The sequence below is a fragment of the Drosophila pseudoobscura genome, chromosome X (assembly GCF_009870125.1).
Source record: "Drosophila pseudoobscura strain MV-25-SWS-2005 chromosome X, UCI_Dpse_MV25, whole genome shotgun sequence".
NCBI classification, from domain to species: Eukaryota; Metazoa; Arthropoda; class Insecta; order Diptera; family Drosophilidae; genus Drosophila; species Drosophila pseudoobscura.
In genome coordinates this window covers 5,473,919-5,495,742 of record NC_046683.1, presented here as the reverse complement: position 1 = coordinate 5,495,742, position 21,824 = coordinate 5,473,919, and the positions used below count along the sequence as shown (strand labels likewise).

General features: G+C 46.9%; 1 protein-coding gene across 7 annotated transcripts; it reads left to right on the top strand.

Annotated features, from left to right (window-relative positions):
- Positions 1-644: 644 nt before the first annotated feature.
- On the top strand, positions 645-21,492 carry LOC6901826 (AF4/FMR2 family member 4). Of its 7 annotated transcripts, none has more exons than XM_033383350.1 (11): positions 646-1,855; positions 3,742-4,257; positions 4,327-5,087; positions 10,118-11,672; positions 11,741-12,000; positions 12,133-12,361; positions 13,090-13,347; positions 13,421-13,533; positions 13,614-13,694; positions 16,271-16,620; positions 18,953-21,492. In XM_033383350.1, exons 2-11 carry the CDS (start codon positions 3,776-3,778, stop codon positions 19,835-19,837), a joined length of 4,974 nt encoding a protein of 1,657 aa, XP_033239241.1. In that variant the 5' UTR covers positions 646-1,855; positions 3,742-3,775; the 3' UTR covers positions 19,838-21,492. The 7 variants fall into 7 exon arrangements, with proteins under 7 accessions (XP_015042174.2, XP_015042169.2, XP_033239241.1 ...); XM_033383349.1 differs by having other exon boundaries at positions 11,729-12,000; XM_015186686.2 differs by adding an exon at positions 9,743-9,913 and having other exon boundaries at positions 3,742-5,087.
- Positions 21,493-21,824: the final 332 nt, after the last annotated feature.

The window sequence follows — 21,824 nt, the reverse complement described above, 5'->3', positions numbered from 1 at the left end:
GATCGATCTGTGTTGATCGGCGCCCAGCGATGACTACGGGATCAGCGGACCGCGGACTACGGACCACGGACCACGGTCCATGGACTCTAGACTTGAGTCGACGACGGGATAAAGTCATTTGTGGGCAACCAACGCTGCTGCTGCCGCCGCTGCCGTCGCTGCTGCTGCTGCCTCTGCCGCTGTTGGAATTTACAATTAGAGAGGCCCCGAAATGAAAGCCAAATCAGCGACTGGCGGGCGGCTGACGGAATGCGCCGTATCGCCCTGCGCCCTTCGTCATTCCGTCCACGTCTGTGCGATTTTTTCGGAGATATTTTTTGACCCGAACCCGAACCCTTCGCAGTCGACGTCGCAGCCGCAGTCGCAGTGTACAAGGGGTAGGCAGTGCGCCTTGAGCTGGGCACTGCGCCGACTCCGTAACTGGCATACAACTGTGCTACCAGCCGCTTTGGCACTGTTCTACATGTGGGTGACCAAACAGGGGAAGGCAGCAAAGGGCCACGAGAACCGTTCGGCTTTACTCCGAAAACACGATGCTGACGCCGTCTGTGGCAGCACCATCAATTCTCGGCTGCGACGGCGACAGCGACGCTGGCATCGACGCAGACGTCGACAACATTTTTGGCTGCAGTTTTCTTCGCGTTCTAAGAGTTCGACAACTTTGGGAAAACTGTCAGTTGGCAGCGAACTTAGAACAGGTAGACACGCACGTTGTCGGCCTTCCTCCTGGGCCCCAAAAAGAGAGAGTAACGGTACGCGACGCGACGCGAAGCGACGACGAAAACGAAGCGGAACAGTATAGAAAGGAACATCGTCACGACCCGAAACCCACACGAGAACCGACCAACCAACCCCCTCGCCAACGCAAACAACGAAGTGTAGGCGAAGCCGAAGTGTGTGCGTGTGTCCGTGTGTGTGTGAATGTGTCCGAGTGCAATCGTTAAGAAGAAGCAGGATCAAAGGAAGAGGAAAAGCAGAAGCGGCAGATTAGCTGGGAATCCCCCGGACAGGCTCCAAAGTGTTCCGATGCGTTCGTTCGACCATTCCGTTGGTTCGTCGTTTTTTGTTGTTTGTTGTTGTTGCTGCCGCGTCGCCAGCTCCGCTGCTTCTGTCAGCGCCGACGCCAACTGAGCTGGTCGCGCTGCTGCCGATGTAAAATTTTATTACCCCAAAACGCATCCAGCAGTCGGGTTTTGGACGTCCGGACTACACCGCCGCCTCGCTGAGACAGACGACTTTTATTGCAATTCTCTCGCCCAAGCGGCGAAAAGCGGCCCCAGACCCAGAGGGCAACCTCGTTTGAGAACTAACGGACGAAGACGGAAATACGGAGATACGGAGAAACACGGAGAAATACGGAGAGAGCAGCAAACAAAGACGGAGAAACAAAGAAATACAGAGAAGCACGGAGGCCACAGAGACATTCAAACTTTTGCGCGGCATCAAAGTTACGAGAAAAAACTTTTCCAAACTACGCGCAAAACTAAAATCAACTCTTCCGGAGGTCATGCTGCTCATAGACATAGACTAGCCCCTTCTCCCGGTCCCAGATCCGCAACCCCCGCAACCACCCCCCAACCACCCCCGGCAGCACCCTCCTTAAAACAGTGCAGTGAAACAATAAGAAGAATCAACCGAAGTATAGTGGAAACAACAATTGTCCAAAAGTGGAAAGTGCGCGGCCAAATTGATATTGTGTATACGCCTCCGATGCCGGAAAAGTTTAACACCCTCCATCGGCCGATCAAGCCCTCTACCAAGAACAACTTTGAACTTGCAAATCCTTGAAGACCTCGCAGACGCCGCTGCCGAGCCGAAACGTTGACAAAATTTCAAACAAATTTGACCCAACAAAGTGAGTGCCTAACAAAAAGTTATTTCGTTTCGTTTCACTAGTTTGAATTATTTTTGGTAGTTTTTCCTTGTTTTTTTTTTTTGGTTGTTTGTTTTTGTGTTTTTTCTGGTGTTTTTCCATGTCAGTTTGTGTGTGTGAGTGCTTGTGTGCGTGCAGGTGCCCAGGTGTGTGTGTGTACGTGGAGGCAACGGAAAGATGAAGATCAGCAGCAACATTATCCAGCGAAGCAACAGCAGCATTCACAAGCCAGAAGAATAACGAATCATAAAAAGACACAACAAATAAGAAAATCCCAAAAGGAAATCGAAGAGGAAAGCAAAAGAAAATGTAGAAGTGTCCAAGTTGAAAGTGTTAACAAAAAAGAATCAAATGCTTATAGAAAATCGCAAACACAATCGATACAGTCAACCGAAATCGAAACTAAAAACAAAAACGAAAAAAATTAACAAAAAACACACAAAAATAAACTGATACGAATATCGAAACAGAATCCGAAAAAATCTGAAACCAAACTCAAAAACAAAATCGAAACTGAAACAGAAACAGAAACAGAATTCACAAAATAGGTAAAGTTCATATATATTTGAATCTGTAATCAATCCCCTAGCCAATTTTGTCTCTCTCGTCAACCCTTAAAAGATTTCGAGTTTCTCGGAACGCCAAAGAACCGAACTGATCCCAAAACAGACCTTAACCTTAATTTAGCCACATATTTGTCCCGCCCCAGCCCCGAAAATCAAAAATCAAAAACTATCTGAAGCAAACCAAAAACAGAAATTGAAATTGAAACGAACGAAGCAGAAAATGATCCGCAAAAGAAAACCAAAAACGAAACTAAAAGCGAAATATATACAAGAAATTCAATGCAACAAGAATAATCACATTGAGAATTTGATAAATTGACAAACGATTATCGAGAATTTTTTAAGGGTTTTACTCATATTCGATGGATCGCATTTAGGCCATATTAGTGTGTATTACGAGTTGGTAACCAAGGAATGTTCCACGCTGGGACCGCCAGAGAAGCAGAATGTAATTCCTAGAATAGAAGTCTGAATATCTGAAGTTTTTCAGATATTGCGAATATTATAGATCGTTATCTAGTACCAAAATTTCAGTAAACTTAAGATTTATCTTTCACATTACTATTAGTATTCGCTCAAATGAAACGGGGTCCCAATCTTAGCTCCCACACATTTTCAACGCAAACTATGAAGTGTTTTCATCGGAAAGAGTGCAGTTTTCAGCAGCTAAATAAAGAAGAATTGTATTCGAATCGGCTTCGAATAGCCAGTCACAAACACTTCATTTCATTCAGGCAATTTTTCTTATCCTCCAAACCTAATTATTCATATATACAAACATTATCAAAACATAAGAAAAGTTTACCCACCTAATTTAGTTTTTTTTTGAGGTCGTTATTTTTAAATAAACACATGAAAAAAGGGATGTTTGATAGCAGTCTTTTAAATTTTAGAATATATACCAGCGGAAGGTTTTATAAACACACAAAATCATGTAGACCATATAGTAGTTTAATGCAACTACAACAATCAATTAGGGATACAAATAGTAGCATCCGAAAGCTCGAATTCCCCATAACATCGCAGTTCTTAATAACTCCCAAAGTTGATTGATATAATAAGGCCCACCCTGAACGTTAGAGCATGGCTCTTCAGATTCGGTTCGATTTTGTTTAGTGTTCCTCTGCTAGCGATCCGATCTGCAATCTACTGGGATTACGGATGCTGATGATTCTGATGTTGAAAATAATGATGCTGGTTGCGCCGCTCATGTTTACACACACAAGTTTCGTCACGCTATCAAACACAACCATCAAAATTTTATTCAAATCCCAAACTCGAATCTGAATCTCTTCTGATCAGCCAACTGGCTTAGAGCAGAAGGGCCCACCGCAAGATGGCGCTTTCCAAGCGTCCACTCACCAAGGACACGCCCTTGGCCGAGAGCAATAGCAACGGCAACAACCACAGCGGGGGCAACACCAACACCAGCAGTGATCTTGAGGCGACAGCCATAAAGCGCAGGAAGCGCTGCAGTGGCGATGAGGACGCGGCCCTCAACAACAACAATAACAACAACAACAACAACAGTAATAGCAACAATAACAACATATTGCCACAAAAGAAACGAAAACAGGGCCCCATCCCGGACAGCCCTGAGAGTCCTCCGACAAGCATCCCCACTGTCGGAACAGCCGGAGTGGCTAAAATGACAGCCGCCGATGCAGATCAGGATGATGAGACCCTCATTCGGGAGACGCAGGCGGCATTGAAGAGTCTGTCCGGTAGCTGGCCCGATGCCCGGGCCAATCTGTACAGATTGCAGGAGCAGGACGAGAATCCACCGCCCTTCCAGAACCTCTTCGAAGAGAAGCAAAAGTATGAGGCCATTGCACCCAGAACTCCCACAACAACTGCAACTGTATCCCTGTTTCCACGTTTCCACAGACAGAAGGAGAATGACCAGGCCCGCCTCAATGCCGGCGCCACTCTCGAGGATCGCGAGCGGGGCAAGAAGCTGGCCCCGGTCACAGCCGCAGGCACCGCTCTGGGTGGTGGACCAGAGGACATGGATCTGGAGGGGGCCGCCAGCAATGTGTACGCCCAGGCCGCCTCGGCCTTCAAGCCGCCCATCGACTTTATCAAACGCAACTATGCGGCCGCTGCCCACGCACATGCCCATGCCCAGGCCCAGGCCCATGCCCATGCTCACTATACGACAAGCGCCTACAATGCGGCCGCAGCAGCAGAGTCCGCCGCCGGATTGGCCTACTATGGCTATGCGGCAGCCGCCGCTGCCAGTCAACAGCAACAGCAGCAGCAGCAATTGAGCCTGGAGCCGACTCCATTGCCGCCACGGGCCGCCTTTGACATAGCCAGCCAGCTGGGCGAAAAGCCCTCAAAGAACTCCAAGGAGCCGCTGGCAGGAGCATTGCCAGGAACGGGCTCAGGCACGGGCACGGGTCATGGTGGGTCCCAGGTGGATGCCAAACAGTATACGATCCTGCAGCCGGCAGGCGTGGGCAGTCGAGCAGCCTCAGTGATGCAGGACATTGCCCGGGAAGGTGTTGTGGGTGTACCGCTGGTCGCCACCCCCCCATCCACGAGTAGTCCGCCCACAGGAGGAACAGCAGCATCGACAGCGACAGCGACATCGACATCGACATCGACGCCGGCACCTAGCTACTCGCCGGGCAGCCAGAACCGCGGTAAGTTCCTCATAGTAAGCATAGTAAACGAGATTTTACAGTTGACTGTGATTTGGTGTGAATCAAATCCCGGACACTGTGCTCCAGCATCACAGTACTGTGATTCGTTGTGGTTCGGTTTGGTCTCCGGTTACGGTTCAACTGATCGATCGGCTGATGATGTGAGCGAGACTTCTTGTTGCATTGAGTTTACCACTTCAATTGGCAAAATCAAAAACAGAACAAAGCCCCACCCCCCAACAGTCTCAACCCGTCCCAACCCTGCCCAAAAAGTGACAGAAACTGAGAGAGTGTTCCAGTGTGTGTGGTTTTGTGGATGAAGTATTATACATATGGATGTATAGAACGAGCGAGCGGCAGTACTGTACTCACTCGCCGCTTCAACTACATGACAGACAGACAGAGAGAGACTGAGTGCCCAAGAAACTCAATCTTACCCAACGATACAGCGGGCGATGACAGATGGAGTTCCTGTGGTCATTTGCCAACCCAATTATGAGCAAATTTCTGTGTTGTGTTTTGATCAACTCGCCAAAGAATGACCGATTACCCACCCAGTTAAGAACCAACGAGTAGCGATGCTGTGTCTAACATAATTACTCGCACATTCCTTTACGAGTAAATTCAGAAAGGTATCCATTTTTTGAGGTATCTACTCAATATCCAATCAAAGAAAGGGACAGCCGTGATCATTCAATAACCAGCGAGACTTACGATCAACGCCGAGAATAATATATTTATAGTACGGTGTAGTTTACCCTTGAAATTGGCACTTTTAAACGGTATTTATCTAAAAATCAGAAACACTTTTAATGTTAAACTAATTTATAAAAAAGTGTAACACTTTATAATACTTTTTTTCGTATGAGTGCCAGATTTATTTGATTCCCTCATGAGATACGTGCTATAGTGAAGCAACTTTTTTCACATAATTTGGACAATGGAATGTCGCGAAATGACGATTAGTGCAAGCAGGCGTGCTGTGATCACAGCATCTTAGCAATTTTCAGACCTATTCGAATTCTGAATGAGAGAGCCACTCAATCTGCTTGCATAATAAGCAACATTAGGACCATTATTACAATGTTGGCTTTTGTTGTTATTATTTGCACATTTCACTGCTGCCACAGCACCCCAGATTCACCTAACCACCTCCTTGTATGACCCTTTCCAGGCATATCTGGCATATCTAAAAATAAAACCCTTTTTGCAGCTCATTCAATGCGCTCTCTCGATGGAAAGGAAAGGAGCAGCAGCGTGTGAGGGTGTGAGAGTGTGGGTGAGGCAGCCAAAAGACATTAAGCGATTTTGTCGTTATGAAAATGGGATCGGGAATGGGTATGAATATGGGGTACGGGAATAAGGTATGACTGGTGGCAGGGGGCAGCAATTCTGTTGGCTAGAATGGGACACACAACAACAACTAATGGCTTGTAAACCCTTTATACCACAACACACACACATTGAGAGCTAGACGTAGACATAGACAGACACATCTTCTGGCTGAGTGAGTGCCTCCTTGGCCTGGCAAGGCCTTGAGCTTTGCCTTTTACTAATTTCGCTGTACAATTTCCACAGACTGTCAGAAGTGGGTGGGAAAGCGAGGGTGTATGATTAGATATAAAGCATTATGAGCACGTTTTCCCTCAAAACCACTTTTGCATATTTATTTTGTCATTATGTTTTGGCATTAATATGCTGCAGAGGACCGCCGCCTTAGATGAGCCTTGAACATGAATATATATACATAAATGTACGAGTAGGTAGGGTCTGTGTCTCTCTCAGGCTTGACTTTGGTATTCATATAATTTGAATGACTTTTTAAATAGTTGACAGAAGGCTCTAAAGCTCTAAAATAGAGGCAGTTTCGAGTGTTCGCTACGTGTGTGTGTGTGTGCTTGTGTGTTTGTGGCACGAAATAAGTCATTAGCGTGTGGCAGCCACTCATATTCCCCATTTTGTTGGTATTATTGTTGCTGCCTTTCGCTAATGTGGCTTATTAGGCTTAACCCTTGAGCAGCCTCCTCTCCAGATATCTTTAGTTTCTTTTTATACCCTGCCAGAGGGTATCACTCTTCTGAGTAGCGCAAAGAATAGGTATATCTGAAGCCATAGAGTACGAGTATGAACCCCCAATAAAAACAGGATCCATAGTGATCCACCTTCAAAAGTATCTAGTAGATATAGTAGAGTCTTATGCCTGATTATATGCACACATGTCTTTCAGTATTAATGACTTCTTTGATACCAAAATTCCACTCTTATATGGAAAACGACAAGGGTATCGAATGCTTCGGCGAGGCGAGGCTGGCAGGTCCCAGGTCCTACCGTATCTCTTTTTCACTACCATTTTTGGTTAGTGGAAAATATTCTAATGCACAAACACTTGGCTCTCCACATGCTTCAGCCTCCCACTGCCACTTCCCCCTCCTTCATGGTTTTAATTAAATTCTAATTAGAGTCGAGTTGGTTTTTACCTTTTCCGGATGCCGCTGCCGCTGCAGTTTGACATTTTGCCCGGCCACGTAATAGACACAACAACAAAAAGCAGGCAAGAGCAAAATATTTCGAAAAGTATTTCATTAACCAGGCCGCCCTCCACCCCCCGCACGACTGTCTAATATATATCACACACGTAGCTTGTATGTACGGGCCGGAGGGGCGGCAGGATGGCTGTTATCTTGGTAGGAATATGCGCTTAGAAAAAGGCCAAGTTTTTCCGTCTGCACGACATGGTTTGGCTCTGGGTCTGGTTTGATTTTTGAAAGATGTCGTACCCGGCCCCCCACTTCCTCTACCCCCCTCTCTGGAGCTGTCTAATGTGTGTGTGCGTGTGTGTGTGGGTGTGTGTGTGTGAGCTTTTTAAAGTAAATAATGCAAAGCTGTTTTCCATCAAATTTTAATTAATTATTTAGGCTAAAAGAATTCGTACGTTCGCTTTTCCAGCATTTCTTCTTCAAGGTTGCTTTTTTGGAGAGGTTTCTGTGAAGTGAAAGGGTGGAAAGCGGGGCTAGCATAGGTAAAGGCATCGGGGGAGGGGAGCGAGCATGGTTGGAGTGGTATGGGGTATGGGTATGGACAACGTCAGGCTTGTCTTTCGCTGTCGCTTCCCATATAATTAATTAGAAAACCGCTCGCTCTCTCGCTCACCCCAGCTCTAGCTCCAGCTTCATCCATCTATGCCACTTCCACACTCTCGTGTCTGTCTCTTTCTCTCTCTCTCTCTCTCTCTGGGTGTGATTCTCTGTCTGACTCTGACTCTGACTCACACTCAATCGCTTTGCCCAGAGCTTCGTTGATTTCACCTTTTTACTGTTAATTGGTTAATTGTAGATGGCGCCAAATGCCCCACACCGCATTGCACTGGCCAAGGACATGTCACCGGATTGTATTCGCATCATCGCAGGTACCGTTGCACCGTTTATCTCGTGTTGTGGCGTTTTGCGAAATCAATCTACATATCTTTCTCCCACTCTCTCTCTCTCTCTCCCACTCTCTTTCTCTCTTCAACACACTCTCTGCGTCCTGCTCGAACATGCTTTGCCTGGGCAGTTTATCGGGTTGTCCGAAGCGCGATAAGGTTACCACAGAATGTAAGTTGTCCATTCCTATGCGTAGTAGATGATACAATCTCTCTGCATCTATCTCTGTCTCTGTCTCTGTCTTTGTGTGTGCCTCTCTACCTGTCTCTCTCTTTCACTGACTGTCTATCTCTCTCACTCTCTTTACACTCCGCTCATTCATGCTTGAATGAAGAGTTCGCTGAGCTTTAATTTTTTCCCGTAGCGAAAAAAAGCATGTTGTCTGTATTCATTTCTGTGTCCGTGTTTCGGAAGCTTTTCTGCTTTACCCTCTCTTCTAAAGCGTACCTATAGCCGGCTAAAGGATCTACCTTTTAAAACTTATTTCTCAGATCAAGAGCTTTACGATTCACATTTCCAGATCTTGTTTTTATCGTAACCTCCTCAACGAAAGTGTCAGTCTTTAAATTTTATGATAGACCATTTATGACATCTCATATTAAATCTCATTTATCTTTAAAATGGAATTTTTCGACATGGGCCCTTCTTTATCAATGACTTCCATAACATTTTTACTGGAAATTACTTTAAGATCTTTTCTATAACATATCTTCAAGAAGGTTATTCTTTTGTTTTCTGAGATTCTTCAGAATATTCATTTCTACTTCTTTGTTTTACATCCACTTTTTGGTTCCACAGTCATTTTAGAGTCTAGTCTCTGCTTCTTTCCTTGTCCTTCTTCCACAAACTCCTTTAGCCGCTTCCTTTCTCTTACCTCTCTACACCTCCCTCTTTCTTTAGTTGCATGTTGCTCAGGGGCTGCGAAGGCTTCCTTTAGGAAAGCTCGATACATATATCGTTAGATGGCTCTCTCCTTCTCTCTATCCATAGCCTGTGTGGTGGACGATCTCTTTCTCTTTGTCTGACTGTATCTCTCTCTCTCTCTGTCTCTCTTTGTGTGCGTGCCTCTCTTTCATGCCTTCACTGGTTGTGGTATGCCTTTCTATTTGATGTTGCGTTGTAGTTGTGATAGTTTGAAAATCGCTGCCATTTCACCGCTGATCGTTAATGAAATTTCCCATCCACTCTTAATCGAAAACCCCGACCCGAATCGTATCGAATCAAATCGAACAGTGCTGGCCCTGCACGAACAGATACTGAAATGCCCCACACCGGGCTGCAACGGACGCGGACACGTGCAGCCGCACCGCAGTGTGCACCGCAGCCTCTCCGGCTGTCCGCGCGCAGTCCGTCGCCATGCCAGTCGTCGTCTGAATAGCAAGCCCTCGAACATTGATCGAACAGGTGCGTCCACGAGGCCACAGGGCCAGTGAAGTCCACGGAACCACCAGAACCACAGAACCACTAAGCTGAGATTTGACAATTCTCCAACTTCTTGAAGAATGATCCTTTAACCCGTCTCTTTCTCTCTCTCTCTCTCTTTCTACACTTTCTCTGTTATTTCTCGACATTTATTTATGATTTTGTTTGGGTTTGAAACGACTTTAGCGGACTTGGAAAAGCACGAGAAAGAGTTGCATCCATTGGATAAACTGAAGCTCACCTCCAGTCACTATCTGAACAACAACAACACCAGTTGCATCAACAACAACAACAAGTTGAGTGCAACAACAATGCCCATTATCAAATCGGAGTACAGTCCTGTAGCGAGCATCAAATCGGAGTACAACAAAAGCCCAATGCACTCATATCTGGCCAACGATGCAGCCGGCCCCGCCTCCAGTGTGACGGCCAGCGCATCCACGACACCGGGCACGGCCCGCACTGCGTCCGGCAGCGGGGCAACGAACGGTGGCGGCAGTGGCACAACCTCCTCCAATGGCGGCGATGCCAACCTGCATGCGCCGCACTTGAGTCGCTTTGTGGGGATGCAGAGTCCTCCCCAGCCACAGAGCCACCATCCACATGCCCACCACGTTCAGCAGCAGCAACAGCAGCAGCAGCAACACACACTCCACCAGCAGCGCGGACCCTTCATAAACGAGGGCAACGACGGTCCCGATCCCTCAGCCAGCTACCACACAGAGCACCAGCAGCAGCAGCAGCAACAGCAACAGCAGCAGCAGGCCGAGGAGCGACAGTACGAGCAGATGCGGTACGCCGTGGGCGGAGAGCTGCTGAGTAGCAATGGGGGAACCAATGCCAGCGAACTGTCACCTGGAACGGCGCGGAGTGCCTACGAGGCGCATCCGCATCCACACCCACATCCGCATCCACATCCGCACCCGCCCACCTCGCTCAGCTCCCTCAGCAGTGCATCGGTGGTGGGGGCGCCCGCCTTCGCCACAGTGGACTCCGTGTCAGCGGTGACCGTTTCCGCTGGAGCCGGCGGCTTCGAGCGGTACGACCCCAACTGCTGCCCCAACGGACAGCGTCAGGTGGCGTCCGTGGCGGGCGTGGCAGCGGCCTCAGCGTCGGCAGCGGCGGCGGCGGCAGCCTATCACTATCTGCCCCAGAGCGCCGACGATCTGCAGGTGCAGCAGCAAAAGTATCTGCAGGAGCAGCAGCTGATGCTGGCCAAGGCCGAGCACGAGGAGCAGTTGGCCAATGGCGGCGGTGCGGGGCCGATCTATCCACGGCCCATGTACCACTACGATCCCACCATGGGCCCCCTCCCCCCGGGGTTTTCCGCCATAAATCTGTCCGTGAAGATGGCCGCTGCCCAGGCGGCCGCCGCTGCAGCCGCCTATCAGAACCAGCAGCAGCAGCAACAGCAACAACAGCAGCAGCAACACCACCAGCAGCAGCAACAGCAGCAGCAACAGCAACAGCAGCAGCAGCAGCAGCAACACGGCAAACAGAGCTCCTCGCCCACCCCGAACGTTGGAGGCGTGCCAGCGCCAGCGGTGGACCTATCCGGGTCCACATCGGTGACCTCCTCCAGTCCGCACGGTTTCAATTCACCAGCCTCCCACAACCAATACAACCAGCGCATGGGCAACGGCAGCCCCCAGCCGGGGGCCAGTCCGAACATAGCCAGCCCCCAGGTGCCCAGTCCGCAGGGCCAGACCCTGGACCTGAGTGTCACCCGGCTCCCACACAGGTAAGCAGACAGCACTCGACAGTTTCCAGCACGGCCTCCACCAGATCACTCATTAGTTGGGATTACAGCATCATCACCAGTCCCCAGTACGGCGCCGATGGCCTTGTCGTGGGTCATGCCCAGGGATTTGGCAGCGGAGCGCCCGGCGCCCTGGGTCCCAATGGACCGCCACGTTCCCCCCAAATGGAGCCCGTCGACTTCAGCGGCCCGCCGCGACCATTAGGCTTCGGACTGGTCGGACACATCAGTGGACCGCGGCCCTACAGCCGTGAATCCACACCGGACAGCGGCGGCTCTCATTACATCGAGACGTACAGAGATCCGAGCGGTAAGTAACCAATAAAAAAGGACGAAACAGTTGTATTGTACCCTTGTAAACTCATCGGAGCTTAAAACCCGTCGGTTTAAAGAACATGCCTTTCCAGGACCAGCGTTAAATATGATCTCTTTGTTCTTCCAGGGTACTCTCCGCATCCCGGATACGGTATGGTGGTGCAGTCGGACTATCCACCGGCTGGCTATCATGGCTATGGTCCAGCCGCGTATCAGTGCAGCAATCCGTATGCCACGGCGGTAGGCCCCGGCGGCTATCCGACACCCGTCTCCGGCGGCTATTCGCCGAGCCCGGCCACCTGCTACTCGATGCCACCGCCACAGCACATACCGCAGCACGACAAGACCAAGGATGGGTAAGTCCGCGCCTAGGATGCGCCTCGGAGAGATGCTCCCTGTGCCTGTAGTCAATGAATTATGCAACAAGGGACACGACCATGTGTGAAAATATCCTACACTCGACAAAAAACTGTTCATCGGACAACTTTTCTAGTTGAAGCAGCTTCTACATATTAAATGTTTCCTTTTATTATTGTGGGAAATATGAATTTAGGAACATGGAAATGTTGGAAGAACAGAACAAAATGTTTATTGTAGATAATTTTGTCTATGTATTCTATATGTATGTACATCCCATCCATCTATGTCCCCATCACCCATCTATGTCATCCGAAAGTGTTCATCGGACAGTGTCCCACCACCACCTGATCCGAGGTCCGCTTCATGAGAAGGGTCATTAAAGCTTTCAGGCACATCACTGGCGGACCACCGTGGCACAGACCCGGGACTTTAATATTTATGATTACGACGGAGAGTTGACGCAGAGCGGTCATAAAACCAGTCCCAGTCTTAGTCCCACTCCCCACTCACAGGCAGATGGTTTAATGAAACTTTAAAACTGAAAGTTTCAAGACCAAAGTCTTGGCCACCACACACGCAAGCCCCCCACGCACACACACACTCACAAACACACATAGAGGGGGCAATCTTATCTGGCCAAGAGCACTCTTGGCCTGATTTAATACTTTTGGGTCAGCCAGTAATCCCTTTGTACGACGTATGTTCCATCCCGAACCATCCACAGATTGACGGGCTGCTCGCGCTCGGACCGGAATCATCTGCAGTCGCACTCGCAGGAGCTCAAGTGCCCCACGCCCGGCTGCGACGGCTCTGGCCATGTGACCGGCAACTACTCATCGCACCGCAGCCTCTCCGGATGTCCCCGGGCCAACAAGCCCAAGAGCAAGCCGCGCGATGGCCAGGACTCGGAGCCGCTGCGGTGTCCCATACCAGGATGCGACGGCTCCGGTCACTCCACCGGCAAGTTCCTCTCCCACAGAAGGTGAGTTGGGTTTGGCGATTTGGGATGTGGGCTGTTCGATTCTATAAAAGGGATGGATATCTGTCTATTCCAGTGCTTCGGGCTGTCCCATAGCCAATCGGAACAAGATGAGGGTCCTGGAAGCCGGGGGCACTGTGGAGCAGCACAAGGCCGCTGTGGCCGCTGCCACAGCTATGAAGTTCGATGGTAAGATCCCCGAAGAGACCTCAACATCGTTCTATTGAACTATTTTTTCCAATCTTCCCTCTGTTTTTCTCTTTCTTCAGCCTGCACCACTGTTGGAGGCCAGGGAATCAAGAAGCCCAAATTCGACGAGGTCACCATGGTCTATCCCAAGGGTTATACTGGTAAGTGTCAAGGTCTCTATCTCTCCTTCTCCTTCTCTCTCTGTCTCTGCATCTCTCTCTTGCGCGTTTTTTTTCTGTTATGAACTGGGCCCATTGCCATTATACTACCCCACCTCCTCTCATACAAGGCGGAGGTGGGGTCATAATGGTATTTTCATAAAGTCTGCAACACACAGAAGAATAATAAGGCCGAACCCGAAATAAAATGATGAAATTATTTGCTATAGTTTTAAAAAGTGATGATCGCCGGTCCAATGGGAAACATATCTTTAAAATCCACTAAATCTGGTTCCAAAGGGCTCTCAAATTCCTCAGAGACAACCACCAGACAGTGGTCTCCTTCAAAGTCTCCTGATATTGGATATGCAGTATTATTGTTAATTTTACATGAAAAATCCACGGGCGTTACGTCCAAAGCTCTTGATCTTTTAAATGATTGGAATCACTTTAGCTTCTTGACAATTTCCACTAGAAAAAGACCGTTCTTTTCAGAAAGAGATCCTGAGAGCTAAAGCCCCATTAAAGTGTAACTTAAGTGCTAAAATGTTAGTCATCTTCATGCATTCCAACTTTCATCGCTTCCACTATAGAACTACCCTAAGATTCGTAGAAATCTCTTTCGAAAATGTTTAAAAAATATTAAAATAAAAAAACAAATCGAAACGGATACTGAAAAGTAGGGTTCCGAAATTCTTCTCTGTTGTTGCTCGCTTTTAATCGAATAAACTTTCGGTTGGAGTTTTGTGTGCGTGTGCTAACGTCAAAAGAAAGTATACAAACAAAAAATTGAAAAAGAATAGATAAACGTAGTCGTACAGACATGAGTTACAAGTATATTCAAAGATGAAACACTTTATTTTTGGTTTTGGTTTCGGAAAATGCAAAAAAAATAAAATAAAATAAAACCATACGAATAGGAAATATAAATTCAAGACAAAATTTATCGTTTTCAAATTAAAGAGGATACGGGCTTTGAAAAACCCCAACAATCCAACACCAAAATCCCCAAAACCCCACTCCACAAACCAACCAATAAATCCTCTATTAACCCGGTACATAACATGAACGATCGACCCGTTGAGATCTCTGAGCACGCACACACAACTGTATCCTCTGAATATCCTTGTGTGTGTGTGTGTGTGTGTGTGTGTGCCTAGAGAACAAGAGAAACAAAAGCAACCAAGAAGATAATACAAAAAGAGAAAGAAACAAAAGAAAAAGCAAAACATTTAAATTCCTAGTTTTAATTCTAATTTAATTCTGTGTTCCTTCTTTTCGTTTCGTTTCATGGTTTTTGTTGGCGTTTTCTTTTAGATTACGCAACATTTTGTATCGGTGCCGAGTATCTACTGTAGATAGAAAACGAAACTGATCAAAAACAGCCCGAAATACCGAAATACAGAAATACCGAAAACATGAAACCACAACCACCAACCAAAAATAAATGAAAATGCAAATGAAAAACGAGAAAACGAAAAGCGAAAAGCGAAAAACGAAACTGCAATTGCAATTGCACCAGCAAACAAAATCAAAAGAAGAACAGAAATACAGACACCCCCAAATAAAACAAATAAAACAAAAAACATAGCATACATGTATGTGTGTATAGAAATACATGCATATATATATGTAGTATATAGAGAAATGTTGTGTATATACATATATATGCAGCAAATTGTTATACAACCCACACAAAAGTCAAAAAATTCAAGTCTACCACAAAAAATGTACATACAAATATTCCCAGAAGGTCTGTCGATCAAGGTAAGCCCCGAAGATACATACATCCATACAAACATATGTCCATTAAAGATGAAAACACACACTGCCAATCATATCCAATCACGGCCACATCACCAGTCCCCACCACTCAGTGCCACACCTATACTCGAACACTCCGACACCCCAACACACACACCACATCACAGCCCAGCCACTCTACGCAGGGCACAGCGATTCACTCGGTGTTTGAGGCACACACTGTGATCTACTCGTATAGGAAGATAACTTCCTGTTTCCTGAGCCAGTAGCTTTCGAACGCAGCTTCACCGAAAGGTTCCAATCGACGTTGACGCGTGATTGTCAATTTGCCGTTCAAACGGTACAATGGAATGGAACAAAAAGTGAAAAACAGAACATGCTCTCAATAAAGTGTTCCACATTCCTCAGTGTCTTCCTCAGGCATCCTTATGCCAAAGCATGGTTCCACGAGTATTTTACTTTCAATGTTTTAATGCTGTAATTTCCAAAGGGGGGCTTCACGTTCAGCGATGCATGTGCGTGCAGTATGAATTTAACATCAGGCTGTTCCACATTCTCTGTCCCACGCACTCTATGATCCACTCACCCACCCACCAACCCAACCCACACACGCTCCGATTGAGTTGCTAGCACACGCGCACATAGAAAACCCGTGGAATGCCAGAGACAAGACTAAAAAAAACTAAAAATGAAGATTGAAAACAGAAGAAAAACAAAAAAATAGATCCTAAGAGAGCGCTATCGGCTACACCCACTAACTGTGTCCTTTGACCTACCCTTCTCTCTCCCATCAACCATCCTACTCCACCATGCAGGAGGAAGCGGCCTGGACATTGTCATGAGCGGCGTGGGCAGCTCCGGCGGTGTTGGCGGCGTGGGCGGCATTGGCCTCAACGTCAACGTTGGCCTCGGGGTCACCAGCAGCAGCAACAGCGCCCACAGCAGTCTCAGCAGCAGCAACAACAACAACAACGGAAACGGAAACGGCGGAAACAACGAGAAGAGCGGAACGGCGCCAGCCTCCGGCAACGGTAGCGACGATCTGAACACTCTGGAGGCCGAGATCTCCGAGCTGCAGCGGGAGAACGCCCGAGTCGAGTCGCAGATGATGCGGCTCAAGTCCGACATCAATGCGATGGAGTCGCAGCTGAGCACCAGCGATCGGGTACGTAGGCTCAGGTTCGTTGACGGCAACAAATTATGAGAACAAACACCATATCTAACTAGGCTAAGTGCACCCTTTTCCCTTCACCCTTTACCCTTTGTAGCGTAATATGATGGTCATAGGGAAAGTTTAACGCGCCGGAAAGTTTGGCCAGACTTGTCGGTCGGGAGGGGGCTGGGGTTGCCTAAACTTTGACTCAAAACGAGACTTTGAGTGGAGTTCTTTCCCCCGAGTTCTTGCTATTTTTTTTCATTTTTTATTTTTCTTGTTTTGCCCGAAGTACTGTCTATCGGCACCTGAGTTTTGTCTTAACACTTTTCAAGGACGTCTCCAAAGCGCCCGACAAAGGGCTGAAACAATGAGCCAAAGTACAGTAAAGTAAAGTAAAGCGGAAACTTTTATCAGCCGCCGACAACGTCGACTCGTCATTGAGCTAACTGTATTAACTTTGTCAAACACAGGAAAGGACTCTCGCGGTCATTCCTATAGGCAGCCCTAATAGTGGTCCGATTCCAATTAAACTGTTATGGCACAATAATCAAAAAAGTTTTGTTGGATTAACTTTATAAACAAGTAGGTAAGACTATAATATAATTGCACAGTGCAGGGCAAAGTGATGACAGCAAATTTGGACATTTGATATATGCATTATTGTGTCCTTTGCCAAGGCTTTCCCTTGGTCTGAAGTGGAAAATGAGCCCCAAATTCCATTTTAAAGTATGTACATATAGTGTGTACATATGTACATATATCAGAGCTATGGATCTTCACAGCGTGAAGCGCAATATACATATTCATTGAATAATTCCAGTAGGAATTATTTACTGTTCCAAGACGAGAAGGAATCGGCGCTAGATTTGAAACAACCCGAAATGCAGTTTTGACATTCACCCCTCTCCATCAGAGTGTGACAGCCAACCAATCGGTGACGTTGCATCCGCACTGCATCTGTGGCAGCGAATCAGATTCCACTAGGTAGCAGGAGAGTGGAGAGGTGGCAGGAGACAGACACACCCCTAAACACAAGCGTCAAGCTCCCACACACACACACACACTCGCATGTCCCTAGACCACAAGGAGTGTGAGTGTCAGTGTCAGTATGTGTTTTGGTGTGTGTGATGCTGGTCATGCGCAGGCAGCTGCAGCCCCGTCAGAGGCGAGGCGCCAGCCCAACACGCAGCCAGCAAATCGCAGAACACCATTCGATTTGCTCCTAAAACGGACAAAGAAAAAAGAAAGAAAGCAGCACCAAAAAGAAATACACCAAATAACTGTGCTACGGTCAAAGCAGAGCATCGGCAGAGGCAGCGGCAGCGGCAGCAAGCAAGGGAAGAGGTGAAGCAGTGCAAGCAGTACAAGCAGTAGCACAAGCATCGGAGAAAGAACCAGCCAAAGCAGAGCGCCAGCAGTGTTTCCGCAGTAGCAGAGCACAGGCAGAGGCAGTGGCAGAGGCAACGGCAGAGGGCACAAGCCGTATCCGACGCAGCGGCAGAGGCAAAGGCAGACAGCATTAACCTTTCGTAGCCTCCGCAGTGGGGAAGGGGGGACATGTGCGTGTGTGTGTGTGAGTGAGTGTCAGCTCAAACAACTCCGAATAGCGAAAGGCAAAGTTGAAAAAAATAACGGAACCTGCTTTTCCTCTCTCCCTCTCGTTTGTGCTCGTGACGGCATCGTCGATGATTCGTCCTCTGAACATTTTTTCCTGCTTCTCTTATTGTTGTTGTGCCTCCTTCTTGCTCTTCATTTCTTGTCACCCACTCTCCTTTTTTTATTCGTGTGTTTGGTGCGTCCTTATTGGAATTTCAATTTGCCTGAGATACATAAATCCGTACATACATGCTCGTATGTGCACATAACGAATCATGAGCGGGTGTGTGTATGGGTGGGAGTGTGAGTGAGCGAGGTGCATACATATGCTTAGAGGTAGAAAAGTCCAACCCTCCCCATACCACAGGGTCGCCGACAGCCAAACGACTGGCCAGCCCTCAAATTCCAATCGAAAGGAACAGCCCTAACAGCCCTCCATTTCGATAATATCCCCAAGTTCCATTTGAAAGGAACCTAGTTCGAACTCCTTTCGAAATGGACAGCACCAAGCAAATAATTACAATCCGAATCATTAAGAAACACGGCACTCAGTTTCTATAGGAAATGAGACTTGCTTAGAGATGTGATTGGTCCCTAGGTGTCTGGGGCTTAAAGAGCATAGTTGAAACCTTCAGCCGTGACCATCGTATTAGTGTAGCACATTGCCCAACTCCATCCCTCACACCGCCAGCTTCTTAAAGCTTTCTAACCACCTCAATAACCTCTTTTCTTCCCATCCCCATAGGAGGCATCTCCATTGAGCGGCCATCAGCAGCAGCAGCGCTCCTCCAATGTGGCCATGGCTTCACCCAGCGGACAATCGCCTTTCGCCAGCGTCAGCTCCACCAGCGGGACCGGAACAGGTCCCGCAACCAGCTCCAGCAACAACAACGGAAACGGAAACGGAAGCAACGATCTGGGCCACTCGATCAGCAGCCTGACGCCAGGTTCCGGGAACAGCAACCCAAACACGAATGTGGGTGGCATGATGTCGCATGCCCCGGTGGACGGGAGTGTAGCCCCGCCCAATGCCAACCTAAACAACTACTACGAGAGCTTGCGCAACAACGTGATCACGCTGCTGGAGCACGTGCGTTTGCCACCGCCACCGGCACCACCCACTTCGGTCTCCGTCTCGGCCTCGATCGCCGGCGGCCAGGTGGTGTCGGGGCATGGCCTGGACAGCGTGTGTGCCGGGGGTCAGCTGGTAGCCGGAAGCGGCGGAGATCACGCCACGGCCTACTCCACATTGCTGCCGCCACCGCCACCACCCCCATCGGCCAGCAGCGGGGGCATTGGCGGCGAAATGTACGGCCATCAGGGTGGGACGGGTAGTGGTGGTGGCCCGCCACCGGGTCCGCCGCCGGTGCCACCGCATCATGCCTACACCGTGCATCACCCCGTCAGCTATGCCCACCCACACTCGCATCCGCACGGACATCCACACGGTCACCCACACCCGCACCCGCATCCGCACGAGCATTTCGACTCGTACATCTCCAAGCTGCAGTCGCTCTGCGTTCCGCCCGATGTCTATGCCCTGCCCGACGACGCCGAGCGGACCGTCTACAACTCGGTGAAGCCAAGCATGCACCAGGACTACGGCAAACTGATGCCGACACCCATCTAAGCGAGGAGGATATCAAAGCAAAAGTTGGTAGCCCCGATGTCCCGTCCAGGGTTCGTGAGTGTAAATATACTACCAATAGAGTGGAGAAGTGGCGGCTTCAGTGTCGGCCCCATAAAACGGACTATAAGAATTGTGGTGGGGATATTTGCTTTAACCTGAAGAACGAGACATCTCCCAGCCCAAGGATCTTTATGTAGCGCATAGATATCTGTAGAAATCTACGTATATATTGAGTCTGCCTGGAAAACGGACAGATCCTTTTCCTAGTGTTAGATTGAGCTGTTGCACATCCTATATCCTAGACGCTTTCGTCGTGTTGATAGAAACTGTATAAAAATTAAAACCTAAAGTAAGTGAGTAATAATATTCATAATACGATTTACGATTAACATTTTTTTTGTCTGTATCAAATACTAAAAAAAAACAACTATAAGTTATAGAAACTTATAAATAAATATAGTAGTAGGAGTTTGAAAAAGTATATGTTTAATGTAGGCCATTTGTTTGGTGTTGATGTCTTGGTCAATTTTTTGCATACGAAATGGATAATATTCTTAAATATTTAATCAGCCCCTCCACCCACACACAAAACCCCAACCCCACCCCCACCCCAGCCCCAAACCCGAGTTCAAGCCCCTCAAAGTAAGTTTAGTTTAGAGGAAAAGTCAAACACCAAAAGTGGAGATAAAAAAATAATAAAAACATAAACGGGAAATATATTCAATACCAAAGTTAGAGGATGTAATCGTGTTACTTTTTTTTGTTTTTTTTTTTATTGTAATATTGGAAATTAATGGAAAAACGTGTGTGTAATATCAAGAGAACGCCTACAACTAGATGTATGGTGTATGGGTATGTATGTCTTTTGTGGTTGGGAGCAGGGAATACATATGAATGTTCCATAAAAGATCATACACGAAGTATATGAATATATATATATGCGTGGTTGTCTCTGTAGGATCATAAGTTTTAACGTGACCCCATTGCCGGAATTGGCAAAAGGCATCAACCAAGCCCCCCACAAACGAAAAGCAAATTGGGAAAAAATCAATGAAAATAAATAGGCTAAAATTCAGTGCAATACATTCAAAAACGAATAGCGAAAAACCAAAAGCATAAATAATATAATTGTGTAATCTTAAGTAACAAAAAAGTAGTTGAACATAATGTCACCTTTTTTTGTATCGTCTTACGTCTAATCATAACATTAAATATAACTAAACGAAAAGAAGAGGGAGATAAGGAAAATAAATCCCCAGAGAGACGGAGAAGAGGGCACCCAAACCAAAAGGTAATTTAGACGAATTTTAAAAAATTAAATTAAATTTAAACAAAAAAACAAAGCAAACCAGAAAATTAAAACCGGAAAACGGAAAGCAAACAGTATGGAATAATAGCAGGCTTAAAAGATTCATTGTACTTAATGAAGTCATAAATTATGATGATAAACAAAATTACACTAAAATAAATATAAATAAAAAAAATATTATATATATATATATATGAGTATATATATTATAATATTGTATTGTATGACAAGAAAATTCTGTAATTTACAAACGAAAAATATTTTATGTGATCATTGTCATTTTTTTTTTTTAATATTACAAGAAATAAATAATTCGAATACCAAATAAAGGATATACACAACATGATGTCTGGATGTTTCCAATGCGGGTCTTCGGGAAGTATTTATATGGGACTAGAGACCATCGATCGGAAAATTCAGGACACAAACCAATCAATCTTTATGGGAAACTGATTCAGATAAATAAAAACAAAAGCAATGTTTAACCGCTGAGAGAAAGCGTTCGGGGTTTATGCCAGAAACCAACTAACATTTATACTCATAAATTTTTGGGTTTTCCAAGTTTTAGAGGTCCTTGTTCTGTAAGAAAAAAACTGCGGTTAGCTCAAAACCCCCTAAACATTATTATGTGCATATTATTTCAAAACTAATATAATTATGGTATATATACGGAGGGAG

Excerpts from the sequence above, each read along its gene's own strand:
- LOC6901826 (XM_015186686.2), top strand. The coding sequence starts at position 3,776 with ATGGCGCTTTCCAAGCGTCCACTCACCAAGGACACGCCCTTGGCCGAG. Across the intron at positions 11,673-11,740 it reads GTCACCCGGCTCCCACACAG|CATCATCACCAGTCCCCAGT; the intron begins GTAAGCAGACAG and ends TTGGGATTACAG. Across the intron at positions 13,348-13,420 it reads AAGTTCCTCTCCCACAGAAG|TGCTTCGGGCTGTCCCATAG; the intron begins GTGAGTTGGGTT and ends TGTCTATTCCAG.